The sequence below is a fragment of the Haemorhous mexicanus genome, chromosome 3 (genome assembly GCF_027477595.1).
Source record: "Haemorhous mexicanus isolate bHaeMex1 chromosome 3, bHaeMex1.pri, whole genome shotgun sequence".
NCBI lineage: Eukaryota > Metazoa > Chordata > Aves > Passeriformes > Fringillidae > Haemorhous > Haemorhous mexicanus.
Window position 1 is genome coordinate 50,793,604 of NC_082343.1, and position 26,771 is coordinate 50,820,374.

At 37.1% G+C, this 26,771-nt stretch overlaps 1 protein-coding gene across 7 annotated transcripts in view; it reads right to left on the reverse strand.

Moving 5' to 3' along the window:
• The window catches only part of UTRN (utrophin), a 338,373-nt gene that overhangs the window by 171,807 nt on the left and 139,795 nt on the right, over nucleotides 1-26,771 (reverse strand). For 6 of the 7 annotated variants that reach the window (XM_059841749.1, XM_059841750.1, XM_059841747.1 and 3 more), the window contains 9 exons: nucleotides 25,987-26,162; nucleotides 25,308-25,443; nucleotides 24,210-24,359; nucleotides 22,992-23,076; nucleotides 21,251-21,456; nucleotides 19,994-20,111; nucleotides 16,651-16,856; nucleotides 15,020-15,174; nucleotides 9,482-9,671 (listed from right to left, as the gene is read on the reverse strand). In XM_059841749.1, coding sequence (XP_059697732.1) covers nucleotides 9,482-9,671; nucleotides 15,020-15,174; nucleotides 16,651-16,856; nucleotides 19,994-20,111; nucleotides 21,251-21,456; nucleotides 22,992-23,076; nucleotides 24,210-24,359; nucleotides 25,308-25,443; nucleotides 25,987-26,162 — 1,422 coding nt within the window. Of the gene's footprint in view, nucleotides 1-5,004; nucleotides 5,164-9,481; nucleotides 9,672-15,019; nucleotides 15,175-16,650; nucleotides 16,857-19,993; nucleotides 20,112-21,250; nucleotides 21,457-22,991; nucleotides 23,077-24,209; nucleotides 24,360-25,307; nucleotides 25,444-25,986; nucleotides 26,163-26,771 lie in introns of those variants that run through there. The other variant, XM_059841753.1, reaches the window with a different exon arrangement.

Genomic DNA, 26,771 nt, shown 5'->3' on the forward strand with positions numbered 1-26,771 from the left:
ATTTTTTTTTCTACCTGGCCCCTCTGAAAGTCCAAAAGAAATCAATCAGTAAATAACATGCTAACAGTTAACAACATCTTGTCTACACACCAAAGCCCCTAATAGTGCTTGTCCATCACTGACAGAGCATACACAAAGGTGCAATTTGATACCAATGGAGAACTGAATTCCATTATAGTTATTACATTTCCAAGTGGAATTTAATTTCTTGCCCATATTTCTCATTTTCACATCTTTTGACTCACTGGCTAGTCATTTCCAACCTTCACTTACCTCATTTCTTAAAAGTTATTAAAAATTTTCTCCCTTCAGCCTTCCATTGTTTCTCTAGCTGCTGTGATCATTCTATAATAAAGGCCAGAAGCAAATAATCTGTCACCTCCCAAGACTTCAAGATGCTTATCATTTCAAGTATTCTCCACCAGTTTTCAGCTTTACCACTTTTAAACCAAATCCACAAAGAATTATGTCCATCTCATTCACTTTAAATGACCAGTGACTGTCATTCATTCCTAGCCTATTCACGTTCCTTCAAATAAGGTTTATATTCTGTCTCTAAACACCATCAAGGTACCTTGCTGCCCTTGATTAGCTGTATGTTAGCCCTGTTCTGCTTATCAAGAACCCAAGTCATGTTTTGTCCCAGCCCTGTGCATACTTTGTCTCAAGAAATCACACTGAAAACCACTTCTACAATCACTCCCACTGCAAACAAGCTGTGGGTGTTCTGAGGTGGGGTGGTTTCCAGTTACACTACTCAGTTGTTTTCTAAAATGGTAAATCCTAAACTCCTGAGAGGCTGATCATCAGATATTATTTACTACATCTCCTTTTTCAAAATAGCCATTTTGTTCTTATCAGTTCACTCCTAGCATTATTGCGTTAGGGTAGACAGTAGTCATTATTATCCAAGGATCCCTTTAATTCTGGCCTCCTCCCTTCAATAAGACTTTTTTCTAAATCTAATTAGAATGTCCTTTATACAACTAGAACCATATCAAGCAGTCTGGAGTTATCTCTCTCATCTAAAAAAAGAAACTGTCTGCATAATTTAGCAATGCTTTTGACGACACTGCTTCATTTTCCAATCAACAACCTGCTTAATACAGTAGCCTACTTCAGAACATGTTTCCAAAATTAACTTTGGTTCTCATTTCTGCTGTCCAATGAATGTACTACATTGCTGCTCCTCCTCACCCACATTTGGTTATCTGTATTTTATACATGAATATGTCAAGTGTCAATGATTTATTTTCTAAATCAACTTGAAGTCATGTAAACATTAAAAAACTTATGTCTTTGTGGAATTCATTGGAACCAGGACTAACCTACACATTTCTCAACACAGACTCCCAGGCTTTTTTTTTTGCCCTGCCTCCATGAACTTCTTTTTTTTTTTTTTTTTTCCCCACAAAATTTCATAGGAACAGAGGCTTTGCTGCTACTCTCAAAATTCAACATGATGTAAAGGTATTTTGGAATGCATCACCAGTATCACCGCAAAAAAAAGGTTTTGGCTGACCCCAGCATTCTCTGTGCTTCTAACTTCCTGCAGTTTTATAAATTTAACACTGGCCATTAAAAAAATAGCATATAATGCTGCGTTTTACCTTATGTATTCTTGAAAAAATACCTCAGGAGACATGTTTCTGATGTGTTTCATAGCTGAGAAAGTCAGGAACTCACCTAAGTTGCCACATGAAGACTCATGTTGGATCAGGTTTGAGAATTGAGTATTTTATATGAAGAGAGTTGAATTTTTTTTTTTTTTCTTCTCAAGAATTTATCAAAAAAGTGAGGGATAAAAATGAGAAAAACCCACTCAGCAACTAGGTTTGTTCCTCAGCCTGTTTCCCAGGGGATGAATGCTCCAGTCCCTGAATGCTAGCAGTGTGTTTTAAAAATACACAGTCAAATTACACAAGCAGGACACATATTTCAAGGTAATAATTTAGCTGTCTGCCAGAGATGCACTATTCTTTACCTTCCATCAGAGAAGTTAAAGAAAGTTTACAATTCTCTACTTTATTTTTATAAGTAATGTTGTAGCTCTGGTCTCTCAGAAAAGATGTATCAATTTGTATCTCAAAATTATTTTTTTCTGTTATTAATTCATTCCAGCCTGAGCTAGTTGGAGATAACTAATAAAAGTCTCTCTTTAAGGAACAATCATATTAGCAAGAACATAGAGCAGTTGACAGCCCATACAACAGTTTTCTAATTGTTCATTATCAGCATCAAAGTCTTACACAAGAGTTTTGAAACAGAGCTGCTAGCAACAATAAGGCAAAACTTATTACATACGGACAACAAAATGCCAAGTGCAGACATTTTGCCCTGGTATGCCACTAATTTCAAGGTAAAAGAATCAAATAGAAACAAGAGAAAAGGTCTATCTGGCAAAACTCACCTTGGTAAGAAGAAATTTGTGAAAGAAAAAGCAGCAACAGAAGAAATATCCTAAACTTTGGATTTTGTGGTTTTCAGCCATGCTGTAGTATGTGAACAAAAGGTTTATTTTTGGTTTTGCTATAAAGAAATCTGCAAATTGTGGACTATGGAAGCTGATTGCTACTATTCTATGAGGCTGTTAAAAGGAACAATCATGACTTTTCCCAGTACAGTTAAATAATAAAGCCTTACTATTTCTTTCATAAACAGTGCAGTCTAAAAAAAAAAAACAAACTTCAAGAATTTGTCTTAAATACTTTATTGGCCCTCTGTTACAATTCAGAGGACACATGACATGAAACATTTAGATGTAGCTTATGAAGCACCTACCCTGGATACAATGCAATAATTCATACACTATAGTAAATAGCTTCTCTTCTGCAGATCTGAACTACACCAGTGTATCCAGACAGTGCACAAGACACATAAAAATATCTGACATTCCAAAGACAGGAGTATACAGGGCACTACAAGAAATCTTTCCTGACATGCTGTCATGGTTGCTCTTGGTAATTTCCATACATTTTCTCATCTAAGCATTAACATTTCCATCACCAGACTTCCATCTATCATTGCCTTACATTGACACCTGCTGGAAGTGACTGGGATCGTAAACCATTCCTTTTTTTCCGCCTCAATTAGTTCCTGATTTAACTCTTCAAGAAGACCAACAACTTCAGTAAACTAAGCACAGACATCTAAAAAACTAAGCCACACGACTTTTTAAAAGCAAAAAAAAAAAAAAATACACTGTGTAATTTTAAGCAGTGTGTAATTCCCAAGGCTATTACTGCATGGGTTCTCAATCAGAAAATGTATTTTAATAACAGCCTTTTAGAAGATTTTTTTTCACTACCCCTTGGGTAGATTTAAACAACAAATTAAGTATACATCCATTAACTAGGCTCTCAGGATAATTAGCAAATAATTATAACTCCAGGAGTCACTAAATAGTGGCTTGACAAACATTTTACAAACAAGTTTATAGAAATAATGTGACTAAACAGGCAATTATAACCCATATCTTTACATTATTTAAAAAAAATCTGCGTTATTCACAAAAGCAAACCGGCTGTTTATTGACAACTGATAGACAAGAACAACTGAGGAAGGTTTGTTAAAGCAGCTTGTATGTACACAAACTACTGTCTCTCATTCTTCATAATGAAGATGCATCTATTAGTACAGCTTGGTAAACTGAAGCAAGCTGAAACAGCCATCTGAAGAAAATGTTCTTCCCCATATGCCAGAACTTCATCTACAAGCTTCACTGAACAACATACTGCATGATACTTTTTCCTTACTTTTAAACCCTACTCTAAGGATGGGATCTCTCTCACTTGATGTCATTCTTAAATTCCTCACAACAGAAAGCACATCTCAGTTTGAAGCAGGTAGGATGAGTTAAGGTGGCTTTACTCTATCATCAGAACAAGACTTTGGTTCTCGCACACCTTGTATGCAAAACACAGACATATTTTCATCAAAAAACACAGACACTTTAGAAGTATCATAAGCAGCAAGAAGAGAAAAACAATTTCAAAGGCAGCCAAATCGAATTTATGTAATGTCAGTAAATATACAGCTGAAGACCTATCAAATTTTATAATTTTGCAAAGTTTCAAGACAGAATTTATTATATTAGAAGTTCAATAATAGCACAGTATGACTACCTCACACAGGCATTAACACTGCAGCAATATTAACTCACGGACTTTACAGATCAGTTAGAAGTTTAATAATTTTATTTACTTATTTTAATCTGGTGAGTGATCAAAACTACTTTTAAAAGTGAATTTTACTAGGTATCCTAGATCATCACCACAGTATTAAGGTTCAGAACTACTGACCCTGTGAAAGAAAACAAAATGTCAACACCATCTTTGGAAACAGAAACAATCATCCACCAAAACAGGTACCATCAAAACCAGCATTAAGTGGTAGCCTATGTCATCATGCTTTTCCTCAAACTTTTCCTGATTTTTTTTAACTGAAAGAGCACAGTCGGTGAAGGCAAAAATTAACGGCTGTGTATTAAGTCTGCTGAACTCATTCTTAATTAACAGCTTCATAAAGCTCAAAAGAAAAATAACACTGGGCATGGGAAAACACAGTTATTCTACATAATGGGTACACAGGAGTTAAAGAACCACATATACCAAGAAGTAACTAACTCCCTAGGAAAATAACTGGTTGTATTTTACAAAACAAAAACAAAACAAAAAAAAAAAAGAAACAAAAAACAAAACAAAACAAAAAAAATCTGTGAATATAACAGTTTTCCTCACATACATCTAAATGGTGGGCAAGAGAGCACTTTTCTAAAAAACAAATGTATCACTCTGACAAGCACAGGGTTGTTTTGTTTTGGGTTTTTTTTTTCTTATTGTATTTTTAACAAAACACACATGGAAAGCATTACAGGCTTAAAAACACTAGACAGCCAAGATGATTTTGACACTCATCCCATGCTCACTTTCTTTTCTTTTTATCTCAGAAAGACAACAGAGTTAGCAATACAAACACTCGACATTTAGGGCTTACGTTTCCTACCTTACAAAGCTTCTGGTAACGGGGAGAAGAAACTGCCATCCTCTGTAAACGATGCAACAACACCACAACTTTCTGAAGAGAGGTTCTCACCACAGCCATCATTTTAAGTTTGCCACACTTCTGAAGATACCTCAGAATTTGCATTATAAATGAAGAGCAACTATCATTTCCTCCCGGTCACTGGACAATGATTTGCCAGCTTTCTGAGCATGCTCTCTTCCAGGACTGCTTTTGCAAGCTACAGGCTTTATACGTTTCAAAGGCAAAGAAGATTGATACAGCATAAGTTTTTCTCCCAAAATAACCCCACAAAACAAATGCAAAAAGATAACAGCCTTCACAGAATCCTCTAATCAGTACTGCTCAGCTCTGCTTCTGCAGAGGGCAAATGAAGTTGAGCAGCTGATCGTATGCCTCCGTTCAGGAGTGCACTAAATAGCCAGAAAAAGGTTATTAATTTAAGCCTGAAAGCTGCAGGAACAAAAAAGGAATTCCTTCAGGAAGACGGCTCCAGTGTATCACAACAGTTGTTCCTCCCTAGTAGCTGCTTTCTATCAGCAGACAGAGTGCTTGCTTCCTCACTCTGGGAAAGGATGCTCTCGTTCTCAGACTGAACGCAGCTCTGGCAGAGCTGTAGAGTGAGTGAATAACAGATTGTGTTATAAATCTTGAGAGAGGAGCACAGGGATACCTGCCCTAATTATATCAGCCATACGTTAAAGGCTAATAAATCACACAGGCGTTTCTCAAAACTAGATTACCCAACACAAAGGGGAAAATTGCAGGGGGTAAACCTCTTTCTATAAAAACTCTTTTAAAGCAAATTTAGTCAAAGGGATCTAAAGGATCCCACTTGCACCAGAAAGTAGCAACGTTTTTCACAAGTCATTTCCAATTAAATATTTCCTAGAATGACTTTAGACAAGAAAAGGACAGGGTTTTGACAAAGTAAAAGCATACAGCTGCATCATCAACCCCTTCTCGAAGTCATCCTTGAACCCAAAGAGCTAACATAATTTTGATGTATTTCCCATGACAAAGCAGAATTATTGAAACCATCTAAGGATGACAGTAGGATGTTCAAGAGCATAGAAGCGGATTGCTACCAGCAAGGCACTCCCAATGCAATACAGCCAACACACCCTTAGGTGTGACAAAACTGTAGCATAACCAGAGCCAGCTACTCATTGCTTCCAAAGGTGCTTTGATGAAACTACTTAAACCTGTATCAGAGGGGCTGCTGTAGCAAAGGTTCAGGGAGGCCTGAACACAGTAGGTGAAGCACTGATCATATGATTTAAAGTGCATATTTCCACATGAAAAGGTCCCTACATGTTTCAAGCACATCAATCAAGCACAATATGCAGGCAACAGCTATTCTGACAAGTGTGTATGACCCAAAATAATGCACAGTGCATTATACACTGCTTTGCTTCTAAGGCACTTTCCTATGAAGGAGATGAATACAAGGTTCAGGTTCTTCATACAGGACATTTAAAAACTCTTCCCATCCAATCTGTGAAGACAACCTTTTCATCTTTATTTTTAGGACTGAATAAACATTTCTACCACTCCTCACATAAACCCCATTTCCTTGTACTCTGCTTTCTTGATGTGTCCACAACAATAACAACATCATTTTGAACAGATAAACAGATTCCATGCTATATATAGAAATCTTACCATCTGTATTCACCTTGCCAGACACACTGTCTTTTCTCATCTTCATGACTTATTTGAACTGTTCCTCTGCATGCCATTGCTCCTGGCTTACATCCCTTCCAACAGAATTCTGCTTCTTTAACTTTCCAGATTGAGCCTACCATGATTAGCTCTTACCAAATATATTTTAAGGAAACCTGTGAAGCAGCAGAACTCTGAAACCATGGAAGCACTCAGAAATGACTGCGCAAAAGCTCAAACCTCTTCTGTGCAAGAGAGACCCCACAGTCCACACCTTTCCTTCTGCTTTTTATCTTCCCAGATCTTTCAATCTACAAGTTTGAATCAAGCAGTGAGACAAAACAGCCAGCCACTACTTATGGTAACTTTTTCTACAATACAACAAAATCTTTGAATTCTTTTGAGCACCTTTACACGTGTAGGCCGAGGACTTCACATACCTTGCACTACTTCTTACTATTTCCTAACTTATTTTCTGCATCTTCTTTCAAATTAGGTTTTAATCTCTTCCAAGTCACTGCTAAATATTTTCCAAAACAGACTGTAGTGTTTTAGAACTAACCTGAATGGAAAAAAACTTTTACAAGGTTTAAATACTGAGAGAATTAATTGAACTGACTGATGATCTAATTTGGATTTTTCATTTTCAAAAAGACATTGCAACCACACTCAAAGTCTGCATCATTTGCACAGTACTGTTGCTGGCCTCAGGTATCACAGTGAAAGGCAAAACAAGGCTTCAGGGCTCAGATCATTGATTCCACTGTAGAGTGACTTGAGCTGCAGCCAAATAAGTTAGGCCAAAATGTAATGGAGGATAGTCCTCCCATGCATGCAGAGATGCCAGTTTAACAGATGATCCTATTTTGAAAATGCATGACATGTAACATCAGCCACAACAACAAATTCATCACCTTTTGTCTAGGTTCAGCTCATTTCACCTAGAATTTATCATACCTTGAACTCGTAGAAAAGTTCTACTTAATGCACAGGCTTTGGGAGCAGGGGCATCTTCATACAGAACTGAGAAGGTTATAATCCCTGCATTCTTCTTAAAACCACTGAACCATTAACCTTAAAAACAATACTTCTTTACATATTCAACAAGGCACCAAAAGAACAACACTGTCATTTTACACCACATAAGGGGGGAAGAAAAGGAAATTATCTTTGTCTAATCATCTAATAAGCTTAAGAACTTGCAAGGGAGTGGGCTTGATCTTTTGAGGTACAGCAAGATGTTGGAACTTCATTTTGTTTTCAGAAGTGCAATACTTGAAAACATAAACAGTGATTTTGGAGTCATGATATGAATGTCTTCATTTACATTTAAAGACTGTAAGATGGTAGGGGACAAAGATCATTCTGGAAGTCATTATACTATGACAATCTTTGACATGCTCCTAGGGTAGCCAGAAAAGGCTTACCATGTTATATAGTCATGGGTGAGTTAAGTGATGATACTTCATGTGCACAGTGCAGAAACATATGGTCTCAAAAATATGGACAATATCAGGTACCAGCATGGTGAACCAGGGAGGTCATGCCCCAGCACCATCACCTGCCTTTTCAGCTGTGACAAGCCAGGACAAAGTGCAAAGTCAGGAGTTGGTCACAGACCTTCTCCTTCTCTCACAGCAGTCTTGCCCAACAGTTCTCCCCTCATGCAGCACAATTTTAATCAGATTGCAGCACAAGAAAGAATGGCAAAAAACCTTCCACACACACAGTGCTTCACAGCCACACAGAGCAAACAAACTGTGAAATAACAGCTGTATCTTGGTGTGACTGACCACACAGAATGCAAGGTAAAGCAGAAATAAGTCTATTTACACATTGCACTGCCTTCTGTTGTTCACTCCCTGTGCCCTGTTTTAGCTCTTCCACCTCCACTGCATTGCATTAGTCGGAAGTGGCACCACTAGAAAGCACAACATTAAGTTCTAGGTGTCACCTCTACAGACGAGGCTCAGCCTTTCACAAAAAGCCACATCTCTACAGATGACTTACCTGACTGACTAGAATAATTTGGTGACGTGCCATCTTCAACAGATACAAGCTTCCACAAAACATCGTGCTCTTACTATGATTAGCAAGAATAACTTGCTATCAGATATTTCTAACAGTCTTGTTTCATTTCAATTCAGTATAGATATGTTCAGATTAAGAGCACTACTAAAAGCAACATCTTTTTTTCATTATAAGCTGCTCAAACCCACTTAGATCACAGGTGACATTAATCCAAACACAAGAGTGCAGGATTTAATAAGTGGTGTCAGTTAAACTCCTCAGTCATTTCTAAGGTTTCCAGTCTGGGGCCTGAACAAGAAAGAAGACCAGCTGGGGAGCTGCTGGGCAATAGGAGAGGGAGAAGAGGTAATCCAAGCACAACAACTTCTTGGATTGCTGAAAAAGCAGGAGGAAGGTGGCAGACAGAAACAGAAGAGAGTGCAGCCCAGGACGGCTTTACTTGGAGGGAAGTAGATTAAATTGTTTGGTTGAACAATCACACAACATGACTTGGTTTAATGAAGCATACACTTCCTGAATGCAGTCACCCTCCAAGGACATTTAAGAGCCCTCAGTGCCAAAGACATACACAAAAATATGCGCTTCAAACCTTAGGAAGATAAATCAGCTTCTTTCATACACCTGAGTTCTAAAACACTATTTTAGGAAAGACCTTTTAATAGGCTGCAGCTTTCCCCAAGCCCGTAGATAGCTTTTCTTTATAGCATTTGCCATGGAGAGAAAACCTGAATAACAGCAATATTATTTAGCTATTATTTCTCACCTGCATTTGCTTTCTGAGTTCCCTTACGTAGACACTGTCCTGAGCAGTGTTCTCACGCTCAGATGCATCTGCCAGAACATTTACTGTTGTCTCTGCCTCCTGAATCCACTTGAGGAAGCTCTCCAGATCCTTGTGTGAGGCCTGTACTGTCTTCATCTCTGTCTCCAAGAAATTCTGCCTATCAACAGCTCTGAAAATAAGACAAGTGTCAGAATATTCCCCCATAAGATACATCATAATTATATAGATCATAATGAAACTACTAAAAGGAAATCTGAAATGCATTCTCTAGTAAGAACAGAGACACAGCTTGTTTTATCGTAATTTAGATCACTGTTTTAAGTGTATCTATAGCTACCCAAAGATCTCCTGAACTGGTTATACATTTGACAGAACTTTTTTTTAAAAGGCATGCAGTAAAAACTCAATAATTAATTAAAAACCATTCCTTTTAGAATGTTATCATCATCAACTCATGCTAGTCCACATGGTAGAAGTGTTATTGCCATGTGTCAAAAAAGAGCTTTTCCCCATCAACAAAAAAACATATGGAGTAGAAGCACTGAGTTCTTGGGGCATTTTTGTTCATCTTTTACAGTGAGCAGAAACACTGACAAAAATTCATAAGAGTTAAAGTGCTAAGGGATGAAAACTAAGATACCTGGTTCTCTCTGCTCTTTTGACACAATCACTCAAACAAACAGAATGTACTGCCATCAAAAACATGCTCAATGAACTTAAAAATAGACTGGCAGAATATGGTCCCAATTTTCAATCATCCAAAAGATTTCTGACTGATGCAAACACTAAAGTTTGTGTCCATAAGAGGATTTTTTCATGTAATAACAATATGATTCAAGCATTTTAAGTTATCAGCAACTTCAAATAATTTCCTAGGAAAAAATCACGTTATAGTTCTGCACAACAGTACTGTCTTCTAGTAATTGAAATGAAACTCAGATGAGAAACTGTTATAGTCAGCAATTTTAAAAGCTCTGATTAGCAACATTATTAAATTTAGACAAACTAAATTTCACCCATTTGAGGCTGTTATTCTGCAACATTCCTTCTCCCAAAATCAGGATGAAAGAAACAAGCTATCCCACACCAGAACACTGTAGAGAAACCTCTAACAGAGCTAACAGCTAGAATGCTTCTTCTGAGTAAGTAGTTAAATTTTATTTTCACATCAAGCACTACCTGTATTATAATATTTTAGGAGTAAAGTGATACTTAATTTCAAGATAGACAAGGCCAACATGGTATTTTCATGTTTCTCCACACAGGCCCAAGTTTTTGTTTTCTGCATCCTCCCATCTACTTCAGCTTTCTTTCCTCCTTGTCATGCTGTGCTGCTCAGCAGTATGAAGGAATAACTATGTTTGGAGTTGTGAATTTCAAAACTAGTTAAAATATTCCTTTTAGAAAAGAAGCAGTGAGTGTTCAGTACCATTCAGGATGACTGATCAGAGCAAGTAGCCTGGTTTACTAGCACATCAGATGAGACAGCTACAAGTAAAAGCTGTCCTCTTTCAAGGACTGCAAGGAAATCTCATGCAACCCCAATTCTGCCAGGCTCACATTCCTAAGTTTTAGCATAACCAACTGAACTTTTTAGAGTTCACCAAGATATTGTTGCAACCCCTATTTTAGAAGCTTTGGTCTTACACCACTTGATAATAATTGCCTTAGTCAAAATAAGAGTCTAAGAATCATTCCTGACTTTGTGCTTGCCCATGTTTTGGCAGCTAGGAAATGATAAGGAGAGCAACAAGCTTTCATTCTTGCTTCTCGCTTGCAGCTGGAATGCTTCACCCAATCTTGAGAAAAAATAATACGTAGCATGCTAGGGATAACAAGTAGTTTGATAGATATTGTCAAGAAAAGATAATAAGCACCAGCTAAAAAATGAGAGCACACCAAGGAACAGTGAGGAAAATGTAAAGTAAAAGCAGTTATGAGCTCTAACTTCAAAACCCTCTCCCTCTGCAGGGATTTTCTTTCCTAGCAGGGGGTTAAGGCCAAAGGTGGAAGAATAGGAGTGACAGCAGGAAGAACAGACTGGTAATAAAGATGACCTTCAAAGGAAAAGAATAGCCCCAAAGGATGAAACACTAAGTGACCCAGATCTCTATGTCTAAGTACTGATGTATTAGATAGGAATTGAGACAACATGAACTTTGAAGTTAACAACATTCATTGAAGAATATTATCTTCATCCTAAAGTTTTAATATCTCAAGCCTTCTGCTTGGTTGAGGTTTAAGGAAGGAATGAAATCCTATTGCTGATCCACTGCTGCCATATATTTGAATTAAAGCTGAAAAACAATCCTGTCACTACATACACACTAATGTTCTAAGATTACATGGGTGCTTTTAAAGAGGAGATGTACAGTAAGCAGTAGTGAGCAGCACTTTAAAATAGCAGATGGAAATACTTTGCTCCCCTGCTAGTAAAGACCTCCAACATAAAATAGAAAACAGAATTTTTTTCTTACAGAAGAATTCTGTACTGCAGCTTAAAAACTACCCCATGCTATAAAAACATAACTCAGATTTTCAAATAATTCTGATATAATTAAAACAGCCTCAAAAGACAGAGGATCTGTATATCTTCCAGGCTGCAAGAACTAAATGTGAGGAGAAGCTGGAGAATTATTTTCAAATGTAGCTAACCTAATACAGTGATAGTGGAGAAAGTCTACACAGATTCTATTGGCAAACACACACCCAAGAAAAAAAAAATTGTTATTCTATTATTTAAGTTTTCATGGCTCTGTTTCAGGTTTCTGTTCCACCCAATTATTTTTTCAGATTTATACTAAAAATCTGCAATGCTTATATGTGAGTGATCAAAAGAAATTCAGAAACTAACATCTGAGACAGTACAGAAAGCAACTATAATCCATTACCAAGACAGCACAAACACATAGAAAGACTGTGGTTTCACCCTAAGAACAAAAAAGAACATAAATAGCCACTGGGCAAAGTATCCAATTTACACAATGTCAAGCTGGGGACCTTCAATCTCTTAATGCCAACAGTTTTAAAATGAGCTCCTGCACTTCACATGCCATGGCTATAGTCTTCCTGGTAGTGTTCTTATGGTGACCAGAACCCCAGTCCTTCCAGGTGATGTTATGAAGGACCCTTTCTACCATTTTCACGTGGAGGGTGGGGGGCAGGGAACAAACTGGTATTTTAAAGCATTATGCTATAAATACAGATTTATTCTTCCAGAAGCCATAGGGCTACATGTCCACTCTATAAGCCCCACAAGTCCCATCATCTGCCACAAAAAGTAAGCCTCATCACTGGTATTTCTATTTGCTGCATTTAAAGCAAGTATAAAAACCTTCATCCTGTTGAAAAGGTGCTTTCACTGCACATTCTCCCCTTTTAATTCTACTGTGCTGCTCAGACAGGGTTACACTGAGCAGCTCCACAGTGGCTATCCACAGGCTATCAGAGTTGTCCTTTACATTCCACCACTAGTTAATAAACAAAGCAGATATTCACCTTCCTTAGGCTGCAGACTTCAAACAGCAGCCCCAGTGATAATTAAGGAGCTTCAGTTATACACAACAAAATGCAGTAGCTTATTATTTTAGACTTTAAGCAGATTCAAAACTAATTAGAGGCTTCCAGGCAGGAGCTCTTCTTCCTGGTCACCTTCTCTGAATAGTGGGCAGTTTTATGCCAGTTCTAGCCATAACACTGCAAAGTCTGAATGTGAATGAAACTAATACAGAGTTTTAGTCTACTGTCAATGCTAATCCAACAAGGAGCTGTTTTCCCTCATTCTCTAATTAACTAGGAAACAAGCTGCCACATCCAAAGCACAAAATGACAGAAGAATGATTTTCCTCTAAGGAAGGATAGGATGACATTCTACTCTGCTTCTTCATTATCTGCTTACTGGGAATAGTCCAGCTGAGAAGGACTTGGGGGTGCTGGTGGGTAGGAGGCTGGACATGACCCAGTAATGTGTGCTTGCAGCCCAGAAAGCCAATCGTGTTCTGGGCTGCATCCAAAGCAGAGTGGGCAGCAGAGCAAGGGAGGGGATTCTGCACCTCTACCACACTCTGGTGAGATCCCACCTGGGGTGCTGCATCCAGCTCCAGGGCCCCGACATAAGAAGCATGTGGACATGTTGAAGCAGATCCAGAGGAAAATCTAAAATATTATGAGGGCTGGAGCACCTCTCCCATGAGGAAAGGCTGAGAGAGTTGGAGCCTAGAGAAGCAAAGGCTCCCAAGGGACCTTATAGCAGCCTTGCAGAGTCTGAAGGGGGCCTACATGAAACTTGGAAAAGGACTTTTTGCAAGGGCATATAAGGACAGGACAAGAATAATGGCTCTAAACTGAAAGAGGGCACATTTAGTTTAGCTATTAGGAAAAAATTCTTCACTGTGAGGGTGGTGAAGCTCTGGAACAGGAGAAGCTTGAAATGCCCCATCCCTGGCAGTGTCCACGGTCAGACTGAATGGGGGCTTTGAGCAATCTGATCTAGTGGACTGTGGTCTGCCCATGGCAGGGGGGTTGGAATTGGATGATCTTTAAGGCCCCTTCCAATTCAAACCATTCTCTAATTTCACAAGTTCTACAATGTTCTCCTCCTCTCACTCTTCAAGAGATAACATCTCCTTAAGCTTTACTAGGTAGGCTTTTCATACCTTTAACTGATCCCATTCCAAAAGCAGCTGCTTCTTTCACATGCTCATGTATACATACAGACTTTAGTTGTCATCTTCCCCACTCCCACACAAAGAGGATCAATTTTTCCTTCTCTCCCTCTAACCACAATGCATATAGACTTTGAGATTTCAGAATCAGACACTATTCTGAATGTTAATTGTCTATCAATGCCAAATACTTAAAAGAATTTCTGCAGAAATTAGATTATCTGCAGGGAAAAAAAAATATGCATAGGAAAATATCATATTTTCTTTGAGACATATCTGCAGATACATCTTAAATAGAGGATTAATAAAAAAAAAAAAGGTTTCATTCAACTCTCAATTCCTATAGCACAAGTATTTTCCAGATGGGAGTACTGGAAGGACTGCACTTGAGAACCCAAAGCACAGCCCCATTCTGGGGAAGTTTCCATTAGCTGAAAGGCCATAAGGAATTAATGCATGGGAAGATGAAGCTGAACACTTACAGCCTTATAAAAAGGAAGGACAATAACAAAATACAAATGCATAAATCATACCAACAATAAAGAATAAGAGAGGGACTTTGAAAGACACTTAGAGAACAATAGCCACAGGAAAACCTGAAGCCAAACATGATAAGTCCCTTCTTTTTCTGCTTAAAAATATACCACATAAATGGGAAGTCATAAAGAAGCTTTCCATTGTGAACTGTGGGAATTTCAATCATCAAAAGAGCTTGACTGCAATTGACTAATTATCCCAGCAGCACTAAATGCTGCACTAAAGCACACAGAGAAGAGACTGCAATACACATGTATACTGAGAGTGCAAGTTTAAGGCACAAACTGCTACATATAGAGTGAAACCTTGTAGTTACCTTTGGTTCAGATTAACCCAGCAAGTGTTCATTTGGTCAGTGGTTTCCTTCACCTTCCTTGAGTCATCATCACGATACTCTCGAAGGAGTTTATTAGAAAGATCATTGAATGCTGCTACTGTGATGTCACCTCTATGCAAATCCTGTACCAACAGCTAAAAAGCAGTGCCAGATAAGACAGATTAAAATTAGACTATTTCTCATATTATGCATTTTCTCACATATTATAAACCCCTAATTTTTAACTCTTTTCTAAAAAGCAAAATGTGCACATTTTTCATCTAGGAGTAAAACCTTAAAGAGAATATCTACAGGTATTTAATGTCCTGATAATGAACTAATAAAAACATAAATAGGTGAGAAAAAGCTGTATTGGCCAGAACTGCCAAAGGTTAGAGAAATCCTCTTTTATAGTCTACTGGCAACAGAAATAAAAATACTTCTGTATTTTGAGTAGCAGGAATAAGTTTGAATTATTATAATAGCAATATAAGCAGCATTTAAAAGCAGCATAAATGAAATGTGCAGTATGAGAATTTGATTTCATTCTTTGGGGTTTTTGGTTTTGTGTTTGTTTAAAATTGAGAAAATACATTAGAAAGGTTTCATTATTTTGGCAAGATATTTACAACGTGCCTTGACTTAAGAGAATCTAAACTCAATATTATTTCAAAAGAAAAAGAGCATTTGTGTATGTGTATATATATATCTACACTGTGGCCTCTGTTTGGGCATGGACCTGCTTTCACTTAAGAAAACAAGTAGACTTAATAGTCCATTTCTATTTCCCTGCTTATGCAGAGATAGACACTAGTCAGATAGTTGTGCAGAGCACACAACTTTACTGTCTACTTAAACAGCTATGGATTGGTAAGCAACTCTCACAACCCTACTCCCTGCTTCTTTCATTACTCAGCTGCATCCTTACATTGCCCCTTCATGAATATATATGTGCATATATAAATATGCACATGGTTTTTTAAACTCTAGTATATCCCTGTTCTAAATACTGTACTGGCAAGAGCTTCTCCTCACTGCTTTGTGTCTTTAGCTCTCATACTGTGCCACCTACAGCCCGCCCTTTTTCTGGCAGCCACCAGAACAAAGGACACTAGACTTACAGATTTATCACAGCATGCCTGACATGATAAAAAAAGCATCAAAGATTGCATGAAATAAAAAAAAAAAAAAAAAGAAAAAGCATTGGATATGCCTGGCACCTGGCACCCACCAGAAGTGAAATGCAGGACAATTTTAAATGCCTTAGTCCATTCCTTGATTTACTAAGCTAGTGTTAAATATTTCTATGAAGTCAATTCTGTAGCAGTATCATTAAATTTTAATTGGTCTGGGGTTCAAGCTTTTTGCATAATAACATTTCTTTGATGCTAAATTATACTAATTTCAACTATGCTTTAAAAGGCACACATGCCACCTGTTTACTTCCTAAAATGGGATTCTTGGGTAGTCTGATATATTGAAAAACATAGACAATTAAAATATCATGCCCAAAAAGAGCCAGAAAATAGTACAACAACTAAATTGCACATCCACTCATCAACTGAATCCAGTAGCATTACACAGATTCAGGAATCTGGTATGGGAAAAAAAATAAGCATAAGTGTTCTTACTTTGCTCTCTGCAATCTGTTTGGCAAGCATCTCTTTTGGGGCCTGCAGGAGCACTCGCAGGCGGATCTCACACTGCTCCATGAGGTGCTCCATCTCCTGCCTCTGCTCATGCCACTGCAGGCTGTCTGCCAGCATGTGCTTCAGCTGCTGCTGCCGCACCTCCACGCTGTGCTGGGTGTTGTCCCACTGGTTCTTCAGCTTCTCCACTGCAGAGGACAACACAGAACAGGAAAAATATGAGGCAAATGTAAAAGTAGCCATAATTACCTCCTAATTTTCAGGGCAAAAGGCAATAATATAAAGCATTCTCAAATACAATAATCTCAATATTCAGCATTTTAGTTCCCCGTCTAGTTGACACATTCACAGAAGCAAATGAAAAAAAATCAGGTATTTGGCTCCCTTTTGTTTGAGGAGGACATCATACAAGTAACAACTATTATTTCTGGGATATTTCAGAGTCATTATTCACTTTTAAAGTACACACATATAGGAAACTTTATGGCAGAGGTATGCCAACAGCAGGGCTCCTAGGGTGATTTTAGGATAATAGGACCAGTAAGTCATCTTTGTGCATCGGTAACTTAAACCAGTACAAATAAGTAAATAAATACTGGTTTGACTGCTTGTACAAAGCAAATGAGCACTGACCACTGTCTCATGGCACCTGTACTGCAATTTTGGCCAGTGTAGAAACATTATACAAGGTATAAAAAACTACTTTGGCAATTTAACTCCAGCACAGGTTTCTACAGAATTTAGTAGATTATCCAGCAGAAGAGAGAAGTTATTGGTTACACCCCACTCCCTTCAAGTGGAAGGAATTCCATTCCTCTCTCAATAAATAGTTTCATTAGATGATGGATAAACACACTTAACCTTTAATAACAAAGGAGTGAAAAACACAACATAAGAGCCTAGAACAAAAATAGTGCATCACAAAAAGCAGTGAATCTGTCTTTGGAGAGAAATGCCTGGCATCATACATTTTCCTGGATACTTACAAGACCATTAAAGCAAGTGTATTACTTGAAAGTCTATAGAGGTGGAAACAGGTTTCTCTACTACCTGTTGTGATAGCTAAAGGGAACAAATTATATAACTAAATAATGTGATAAAAAACAATGTTATAAAAAAGTTAATGGAAAAAAGCAAAATGAAAAAGACTAAGCTGGATTTCTTGAGCATCTTGCTACTCTGATCAGAAAGAGGTAGACAGTATGTAAGACATCCAATGTATTTATTTTAACAGTAAGTATGCAATTTTATTAAAAAATTAATACTCTTGATCCTCAAGTAATTTCAATTTTCCATGAAGCAAAATGCCAAAGGTTGCACTTAAATTGAAACCATTTAAGTGGTTTACAGTTTTTTTAACTTTTTGTAATTATACAAAGCCATTGTGCTTCATCTGCTTGAAAAAAAATCTCTTAACTTTAATACATTAAACAATATTCTGTTTAGTTCCACAAATCTCTCAAGGACTGTGGCAGCAAAGCCGACCTGTCAGAGTAAATATCACTTCAACAGGCTGGTAGACAAACCTAATAATTTGTGCAATATAGATTCATCCATTTCAACCCACAGGCAGCTAGTGAATTAATTTTCAAGAACAGATATTTGATGTTCACATAGTATTGGTATTACAGAACGAATATTATTTGTATACTTTTTCTTATTAATGGACAGATTAACCTTACCCTCTACACTGCTGACATATCTACCCTTTTTTCTACCTCCTGCTAAACAGGACAGAAAAACAATGACAATTCCTGGTAGCCTCAGGACTTGGTGGGTTTGAGAGGTAAGTTCCTAGAAAAAGCTGTCATGGGCACCAGCCTGATATCACAGACAGAAGAACTAGAAAGAATTCCTGATGAGACTTTTTTCAATTCTAAGTGTCAATAAAGCAATTGGGAGCAAAGTTCCAGAGAAGGAACCTTTTCTGTTTCTCTGCTCCAATCAATTTGAGTAATTATGCTTCATCTGATGACACAGAGCAGACTCCCAGAAGGTTGTAGGACATTGGTACATTCTGATATATATTCCGTGTCTATACATACTCAGTGTTTAAACAACAAGGTGCATAAGCAGCCCAGAGCTTCTTTTCTTCAAAGAGCAAACTTTTCTTAACAAAGGTCAGTGGTAACAAAACCTTCAATTTTCATGTTTCCTGACAGGCAGAAAATCTTCACACACACCTGAAGTATCTACTGGAAGCTTAATCCATGGCACCACATACAACTTCTCTTTTCCCACCCTGGATGTGCACGACTATAGGGGAACTCAAACTTCCAACACAGAGTCCTTTATTTCTTGTTCAGCTTTTCTGAAGAATCCAGAATGTTTTGTGACTGACCCCCTGTGCTCTTGTTGACTGACTCCCATGGACTACATGGTTCTTATCCTGCCCTGAGTTTCCACCTCACCCCTAGTTCTGAGTGACTGCAAAACCAAGTTGCTGCTTTGAATCTTACTGCTCCTACCAGTCCATAGTCTGTGAACCTCAGACAGCAGATGCCATCTCATCAGACCTCCAGAACAACCATCCATCTGGGCTTCCCATCTGACCACATCATCTCCAAGTTTTATGGACACCAAAGAAATTAATGCAGATGGAGTAAAGGAAAAGTACATTACAGAGAAGAATATAAAAAAAAAAAAATCTTTCCATTTTTACTTTTAACTATGGTATTCTCTGCTACATGAATTTTCTAATCTTAGCAACCAGCAAAGCTTAAGACTTGAAAAAACAGACTGCCCACTAGTTTCAAATTGTGATAATTGTACATTTCTTAGGTACCAGTAAAATAAATTTTCAAAGGGAGTGGAGGCCTTTAAATTGGAAATTAAATTTTCAAGTACATGTCAGTTAATTAAAAGCTCTACTCTCAGTGAACAATTTTCAAAGTACACACACAAAGTCATTGCCCTAAAGTCAATACATTCATGTTTTTAACTGTCCAGTGCCTCAGAGTTCAACAAAAAAAAAGAAACATGATTAGCTCCTTTTCTCAGTAAATAAAATCCTCATCCCTGGGTCTGTGGCTGTGAAGCAACCCAAAATCTTCACAAAATATTTCAAAATCCTAGCAAAACTCTTGACCTTCATACTTGAAAAAACAGCCAATCAAAAAAACAAGAGGCAATTCTCGTTCCAGGAATTTTCATTAGACTGTTTAAGTAAAAGCCACTTAATTGCCAAGTTTTCTTTTCTTTTTCAAGGAAGGCAACTTCAGCTATGCTCAATCAAGAATTTTAGAAAAAGATATGAAGTTTTTGTTTTTTTTTTTTTACTGCCATGAAAACCATGTATTTGCAAACACAGGATGGATAAACTTACTTTTTTCTGTGATCTCTGTCCTAATGTCTGAACTGGAAGTTTTGTTTTTCAAATTCTGAGCCAATGTAAAAATAGAATCAAGCTGAGGGTGCCGATGGTCCATATCTGCATTGGTTATCTGTATTTAAGTCCAAAAAGCAGAAAATAGTTAAAATTCATCTGTATTATTTAGGTAAAAAAATACATACACCTCAACAACTATACAGCTGGTCCCATCATTACTGTGACCCTTGAACTGTCACAGTATTATAGCACTGCTTTAAAAAGCTAAAATATTGTAAATTGCAGTTACTGAAAATCCAGAGGTGAAGGTTAACCTATACAAACCACATCGTTACTACAGCTGTTGCACAATGTTTTCCAATATCTATCTTTCATAGACTTAGATGAAAATAAGTTTCCCTAACTTATTTTTCCCCTAACCAAGCTGGCATCATTTATATATACCAGAAGCAGCAGTAGGTGCAGGGGGAAAGTGAAGAACAACAACTGGAAGGAAAAATCAGACTATATAATGTTGCTCTATAAACCTTTGTTTTCTACATGTACCAGAACATTACAAGTATTATACAGTTAAAAGAAAGTGTTTCCAAAGCTACATCACGTTATTCTTCCAAATTCCAGACTATGTGAGATTCTCACAGGAACACTTTAGCACTTGTTTAGCCTACAACTTTTACTCTACACTTAATTGACATTAAGTCAAATAAAATGAACCTTAACAGCCACATACACATCACATATACTGCCCTTAGTCACAGTCCAACATGGCATGAGCTATCAACAGAAACAAACATTTACATCATAGGCATTTATATTACGACTTTTAATCCTCTTAGCATGTCTCTGGAAATCAGTTTAGTGTAACTACAGCAAACAAAACTCATTAGAAACCAGTAAAGAGTGAATCAAAGGTCACCCACTAAGCAGACATGAAACTGCTCTAAAGACTTCCATGTAAGTCAACTATTACAAACCCCAAAAGATGCCAGGAGGTATTCTCCAATTTCTTTGTTTTAAACAAAAAAAATAACTGTGAGCTTAGCTCACACAGGGACACAAGAATAAACAGAAAATGGCTCTGAAGGAGAAAGGAGTGTAACAAGAGCATTTAAAGTGTAACTTTTGTGTTATGCATTTAGTTGCAGTCAGGGATTTTCCCCCTTTAAACATGTTATTGCTTTTGGTTTATTTAGTGAATGTAAGAACTAATAAAATGTGAGACAATTTTCTACTAGCCCTCACAAAAGCACATACCTTCATTCGTGCAATAGTCCGATTGATCTCTTCAGTATTTCCCACAGTGACTATGTTTGACTTGAGCATCTGGTCAATCAGTACCAACCAATCAGCTAGCTCAGTTCTAGTTTTGTCCAGATCAGCAGGTGCAGAAAGTTCCAAAGCCTGCTGAGTCTGAACAGGAATTTCCAATGAAGAAGATGCTAGCACCACCTTTTGGATATCTGAAACAGAGTGTGAGGGTTCTGTTAAAGAAAAAGTAGTCATGGCCACACGAGCAGTTCTGGGAATTACAGGGGGCTTTTTGTAATTCCAATAAATATGCAATAGCATCTACAGAGAAAGCACAGCAAAAATTGTATTTTAACAGCCAGAAGCTAAGTAATGAGACTTATGCACCTTTAAGGCAGCTATTTTCTTACTGCAGGCCAAAAAGACTCACCCAAATGATTCAGCCTAAATTCAAAATAAACAAGATGAAAACTTGCAAAGACAAAATTAAATTAAACCTAATGGAATGAAGCTAAACACTCATTGACATTTATTAAGCATAAACCAAATATTTTTGTTTAAGATAAACATCTAAAGATATCTTCCTCAGTTTTGTACTATAACAAAAAGGTCTTCTCCACTCTTGGCTCAGAATTCACTTGAGCACAAGTGAAGCTTCTGGAACAGATGCTTCATGGACCTGGCATTATACAATTGTCTGAGGAAGGGACAGATGCCCACTAGTTCAGTCACATCTTTCTCTCTTTTTAACCTGACACAAGAAAGAAGTGAGAAATGAGCTGAATGAATAGTAAGATTCACTCCAGAAGTTGTGTTCTAGTTCCAAGAAATACTAAGCTACATCAGGCCAAAGAATGAATATCTCACACTTCCCTCAAACAACAAAACACAGGAGTTTTGTTTAACAAACATGTTGTAAGAAAGGAGAACAAGCTGAATTCAAGGTTTTAAAATGATTAAAACAGAAGTTGTCTTGCCTCAAATTTTGTTTACCGATGCTGAAATTAAGAAGAAAAAAAAAATAGAGTTAATTCACTGAGGTTTGAGTTGCAATTTTTTTCAGGCAAGGGCTGTCTTCTTTGCCTAAATTTCCAAAAGGGAAACCTGGGCATTTTGTTTACAATCTGTATTTGCTGAATTGCTTCCAACAACTTGAAAATATGACCAGTGTCAGTGTGTGATACAAGAACACATATATAGACAGCTTTCCCTAAGAGATTCAAGAAGGTAGGTATCTAGCAGATGAGGGAGACCCATCTGTCCCCCCAGCCAAGCCAAAAGAAGCAGAATGGCCTTTATTTATAGGACTGCAAAAAATCCGCATGCAAGAGAGACTTTACAAATAATTAGCTGTATGGAAAGCTTCTAGGGGATCTTAATTAGTAAAAAGCATGACCACAAATCCACAGGAAACAAATCACAAAAACAGGCTGTCACAAACACAGCTATTTTGATTCTTACTCTGTACCTAGTCCTGATGAGGAGGCCTAAGCTTTATAAAAATTTCTCCATTTCACAACTGTTAGAGGAACTCCAAAAGACTCCCCCATTCCTGAAGAGTGAAGTGACTTCTTCCCTACCCAAATATTCCCTCTCCCCCACAGCAATGAGAAGGCAGCCTCAAGTTCAGCACAATGCTTCAACATTTCTTATTTGTCTAAGTCCATAGAGTTTTTTTTCTTTTTTAATTACTTTTGACTGCAAAGAGGATTACACTCAAGACAATTAAGAAGGACCAATCACTCACCAGGAGGCTTTGTCTTTGTAACAAAACGGGACTGTCCAACAAATGCCTCCAATTCTCTCATTTTGTCAGGCACTTCTCTGAACACCTATAGCCCAGCAGAGAGAAATAAAAACAGTAACACAAACTATATTAATGGCAGAAAAGTAATCTCTAATTGGAAGGCAAAATATTCTACAACATGCCTCAGATATATTTCAATTATTTTTTGGAAGGTATCCTTTAAAAAATGATAAAAACTTCAAGAGGTGCTGAAGTGTTTTTTCAATACATCCCAATGTAACACCTAAATATTGAAAAGAAACAAATTGTTATAGACAGGCTGTTTCCATGGTCTTTACTGTCTAAGCACCAAAACTATAACTCATTATTTGAATATACTTTGAAGAAAAGATGATGCAAAGCATGATTTGCTGTCAGTCACACTAGGTAAAGAAATAGGCAACTAATTGACGAAAGTGTTACTACTCCATTGTAGTAAAAACAAATGTGTCTATATTCTTTCTAAGAGTTTTTTAGAGTCAGTGATGAAAATTTAGTGCTCAAAGCAGTGGAGGAATCCCTATTTTCATGGCTGAGCTGGTAAAAACACATCTTTTTCTTTCCCTGAACTATCAAAAGCCCCTTTCCTCAATAAATTCTTACATCTGTCATCCATAAAATAATCTAAAATAATTTACTTTTCATTTGGATCTACAGGTTTTGCTTTACTCCAACCAGCCTTGCCAGTGAGATTGAACAAATAAGTTTCTAAGTTACAGTAATGTTTAAGAAGAATCCCAGACATACTTGGTAAAATTTTCTAAGCTTTACCACAGCTTCATTTCTTTTCCTCTTAACTGCTACAAGCATTCAACTTTCCTACATAACAAAGATTTACTCTAAATTTCAAGTTAATATTTGCTGTTTGACTCAAACAAAATATTTTTGATCTAGCTGATACTTGTGATCCTTCTTAAAAAAAAAAAAGCCAATACAAGAAAAAAGGAAACAGAAGAACCAAAGCTAAGTAAATTAACTCAATCTGATGGAAAAATGTCTATCAATATTTTCATGTGTAAGTGGTTTGGGGTGCATTTCCTGATCAAGCCTGTATGGTTCCCTAATCATTTTATGTACATGCCACGTGTCACAGATACATGAAAAGGAAAACAACCATTCCAAGTATACCACTCTATTTTCAACCAATGCTCAGGTACCCAATGCTGAAGAAATGCACACCTTATTCCACCTCACACTGAGGGACTGCAGGCAATCAGAAAGTTGGTTTTTTTCCTGAAGATCAATATTTTTATCCAACAGTACTTCAGATTCAGTTCCCTTCAGCCATTCCAGTTTGTCACCCAGAACTTCCATCTCTTCACTTAAGACCTAAAACGGACAGAAGCGTTTTAGACTGGAATAAAATGCAATAAAATGCATACATGCTTAATTAAAGGAGGAGGAAAGCTTTCTTTTAACTCCAATATTAGACATTTCCCTGAACATACACGGAGAAGCTTCTATTTCGGTTTCTGTGCTTGATCTAGAAATTATTGAAACATTTATTACCTTTCACTTCCAGCATTTATATTAAGGTTGATGACAAGAAAAATTACACTTTGGTGACAAGCAGGAAATACTCAACTGACATGAGGGAATTTATTTAGGCAAACACAACTTCAACTACTTTACATCATTTATAAACACTTATTCAGGACTTTTATCTTAGATTTGGTATAAAAGAGGTTGGTTGGGATTTCATTGGGGTTTTTTGTTGCCTTTTTTTAAATTAATGATTTTTAAGAAACAAGCAAGCAGGTTAGTTGGACTGACTACTCCTCTCGTTCTTATAGGATTTCAGAAACCAAAGATGTTTTGTTGCAAAGCCAGAGGCAGAACAGGAAAAATACACACATATGCACACAACTAACTTAAAATGGCCAAAACCCTTGCAGTTTATTACAACTGCCCAGTAAATGGTTACTTACCATTTAAGGTTATCAGCTTTTTTTCTGTAGGTTTTAGCAAATATAAAGTTGACAAATACACATCAACTCCAGTGAAATTCTACTTACTAAATTTTATCAGCAATATATCTATTTCTCACTGCCTCATACAAAGACACCATCTTCTGGCTACATACCAGTTGCCAACTCAAACCAACTCCATTTCGAGGTGCATCTTTCCTGTGTAAGAAATCTCACCAAGTTGTCTCACACAACCCTAATATTTCTTTGGCTGTTCACAATGTGAAAACTCCCCTCCTCAAAAGCCATGCCCTCATGCTTTACACAAGACATACAGATGTATACATATTTAAACACTAATCAGGCTTGCCTGTAATTCTTGCAAGTTTTCTTCATGGTTGAATGTAAATCTTGTGTCCAAAGCATTTTCAACATTTTCCAACCAACAACGCAGCTCATCAAGCTTCTTTCTGTACTCTATCAGCTGCTGGTTCTCTCCTTTTAGCCTTAAAAAGTGAAACAAGAAATCCAACACATCAGTCCTAAATTACTATTTTTTTCCTAAACATATTGGGAGATGTTAAAAACACGTAATTATATAAAGTTCTTAATTTACAATATTGTGGAAATCTAAGAACTATACAAATTGGTTCAATTAGTGTATCTCTGTCAGTGATAAAACAAAACTTAGTGTAAGGTACTTACAAGTTCAGCTTCAGCCAGCGAAAGTAGCTGAGAATTTATTCCTAAAAAAGTCTGGCTTTATAAGGATATTATTTTTAAGAGAAAGGAACACTGTAAAAAAAGTAGCTTTGTGGTTGTCATTTTGTGAGTTGTTCTAAACAAAGACTTACTAAGCAGTCAATTGTAGGTGTATTTATGAGAAATTTGTTCTAGAAGACAGTTCAAAACAGAGCTCCAAACATTAGGAAAATTCATATTAATAATGACAGCATGCAATAGAATGCACTCTCTCTCCCAGTGTCTACTCAATGAAATTCTCCTTATTGCATCTGTTCAGACATCCAGATTTTTTATTAACTTATTACCTCTGTTGTCTATCCATGACCTCTGCTGTGATTGCTTTCCAGCGTCTATTTAATCCTGCCAGCTTCTCCTGCAGGAAGCTCCCATCTGTAGCAGACAGCTTCTGTATTATCCCTTCCCCAGTTCTGTTCAATGCTGAAATACTGGTCTGATGGCTGGTGACTCCCTCTTCAAGTTCCTGTCAGAAACATAAAAGCCACACAAAATTTTATTACTGACCTGAAGTGACTTTGATCTGGCTCATGATATGCAGGATGAATCCTGGTGCATATTATTTTACTAATAGAGGCACTTAAAACCATCTTACTTAGAAATGGATGCTGTTGACAAAGTTATTAATGTTTTTTATTGAATGTAATTCAATTTTCTAGGTGTCATAAGAAGATAGTGACACAGTATAGGCTATGAATATTACAAAGAATCACAAGAATTCATTTAGGCCACCAGTTCTAAAATCAACACTCTTCTTTGATTCCTTTTCTCTTCATGTACAGCACTTCCAATTGGTTCTAACACATGGTTTGACTTTTAATCCGGTCTTTTCATAATCTATACCCCAAATATTTCTTTACCTTTGGAGTATTTTAGCTAGGATAATTATGGCAGTGCTGCCAAGGTCCCAGACACCATGGAAAATCCATGAAGCTAAAAGTCAGATGATGTTGGGATTAAATCTTCAAACACCCCTAATGACTACAAAAGTCCTACACTGTTAGCAAAAATTTCATTGCAACTAGATTAGGAATAAGATGATTCAAAAGAGAGGAGTAAAATGCCCTAGAAGAAA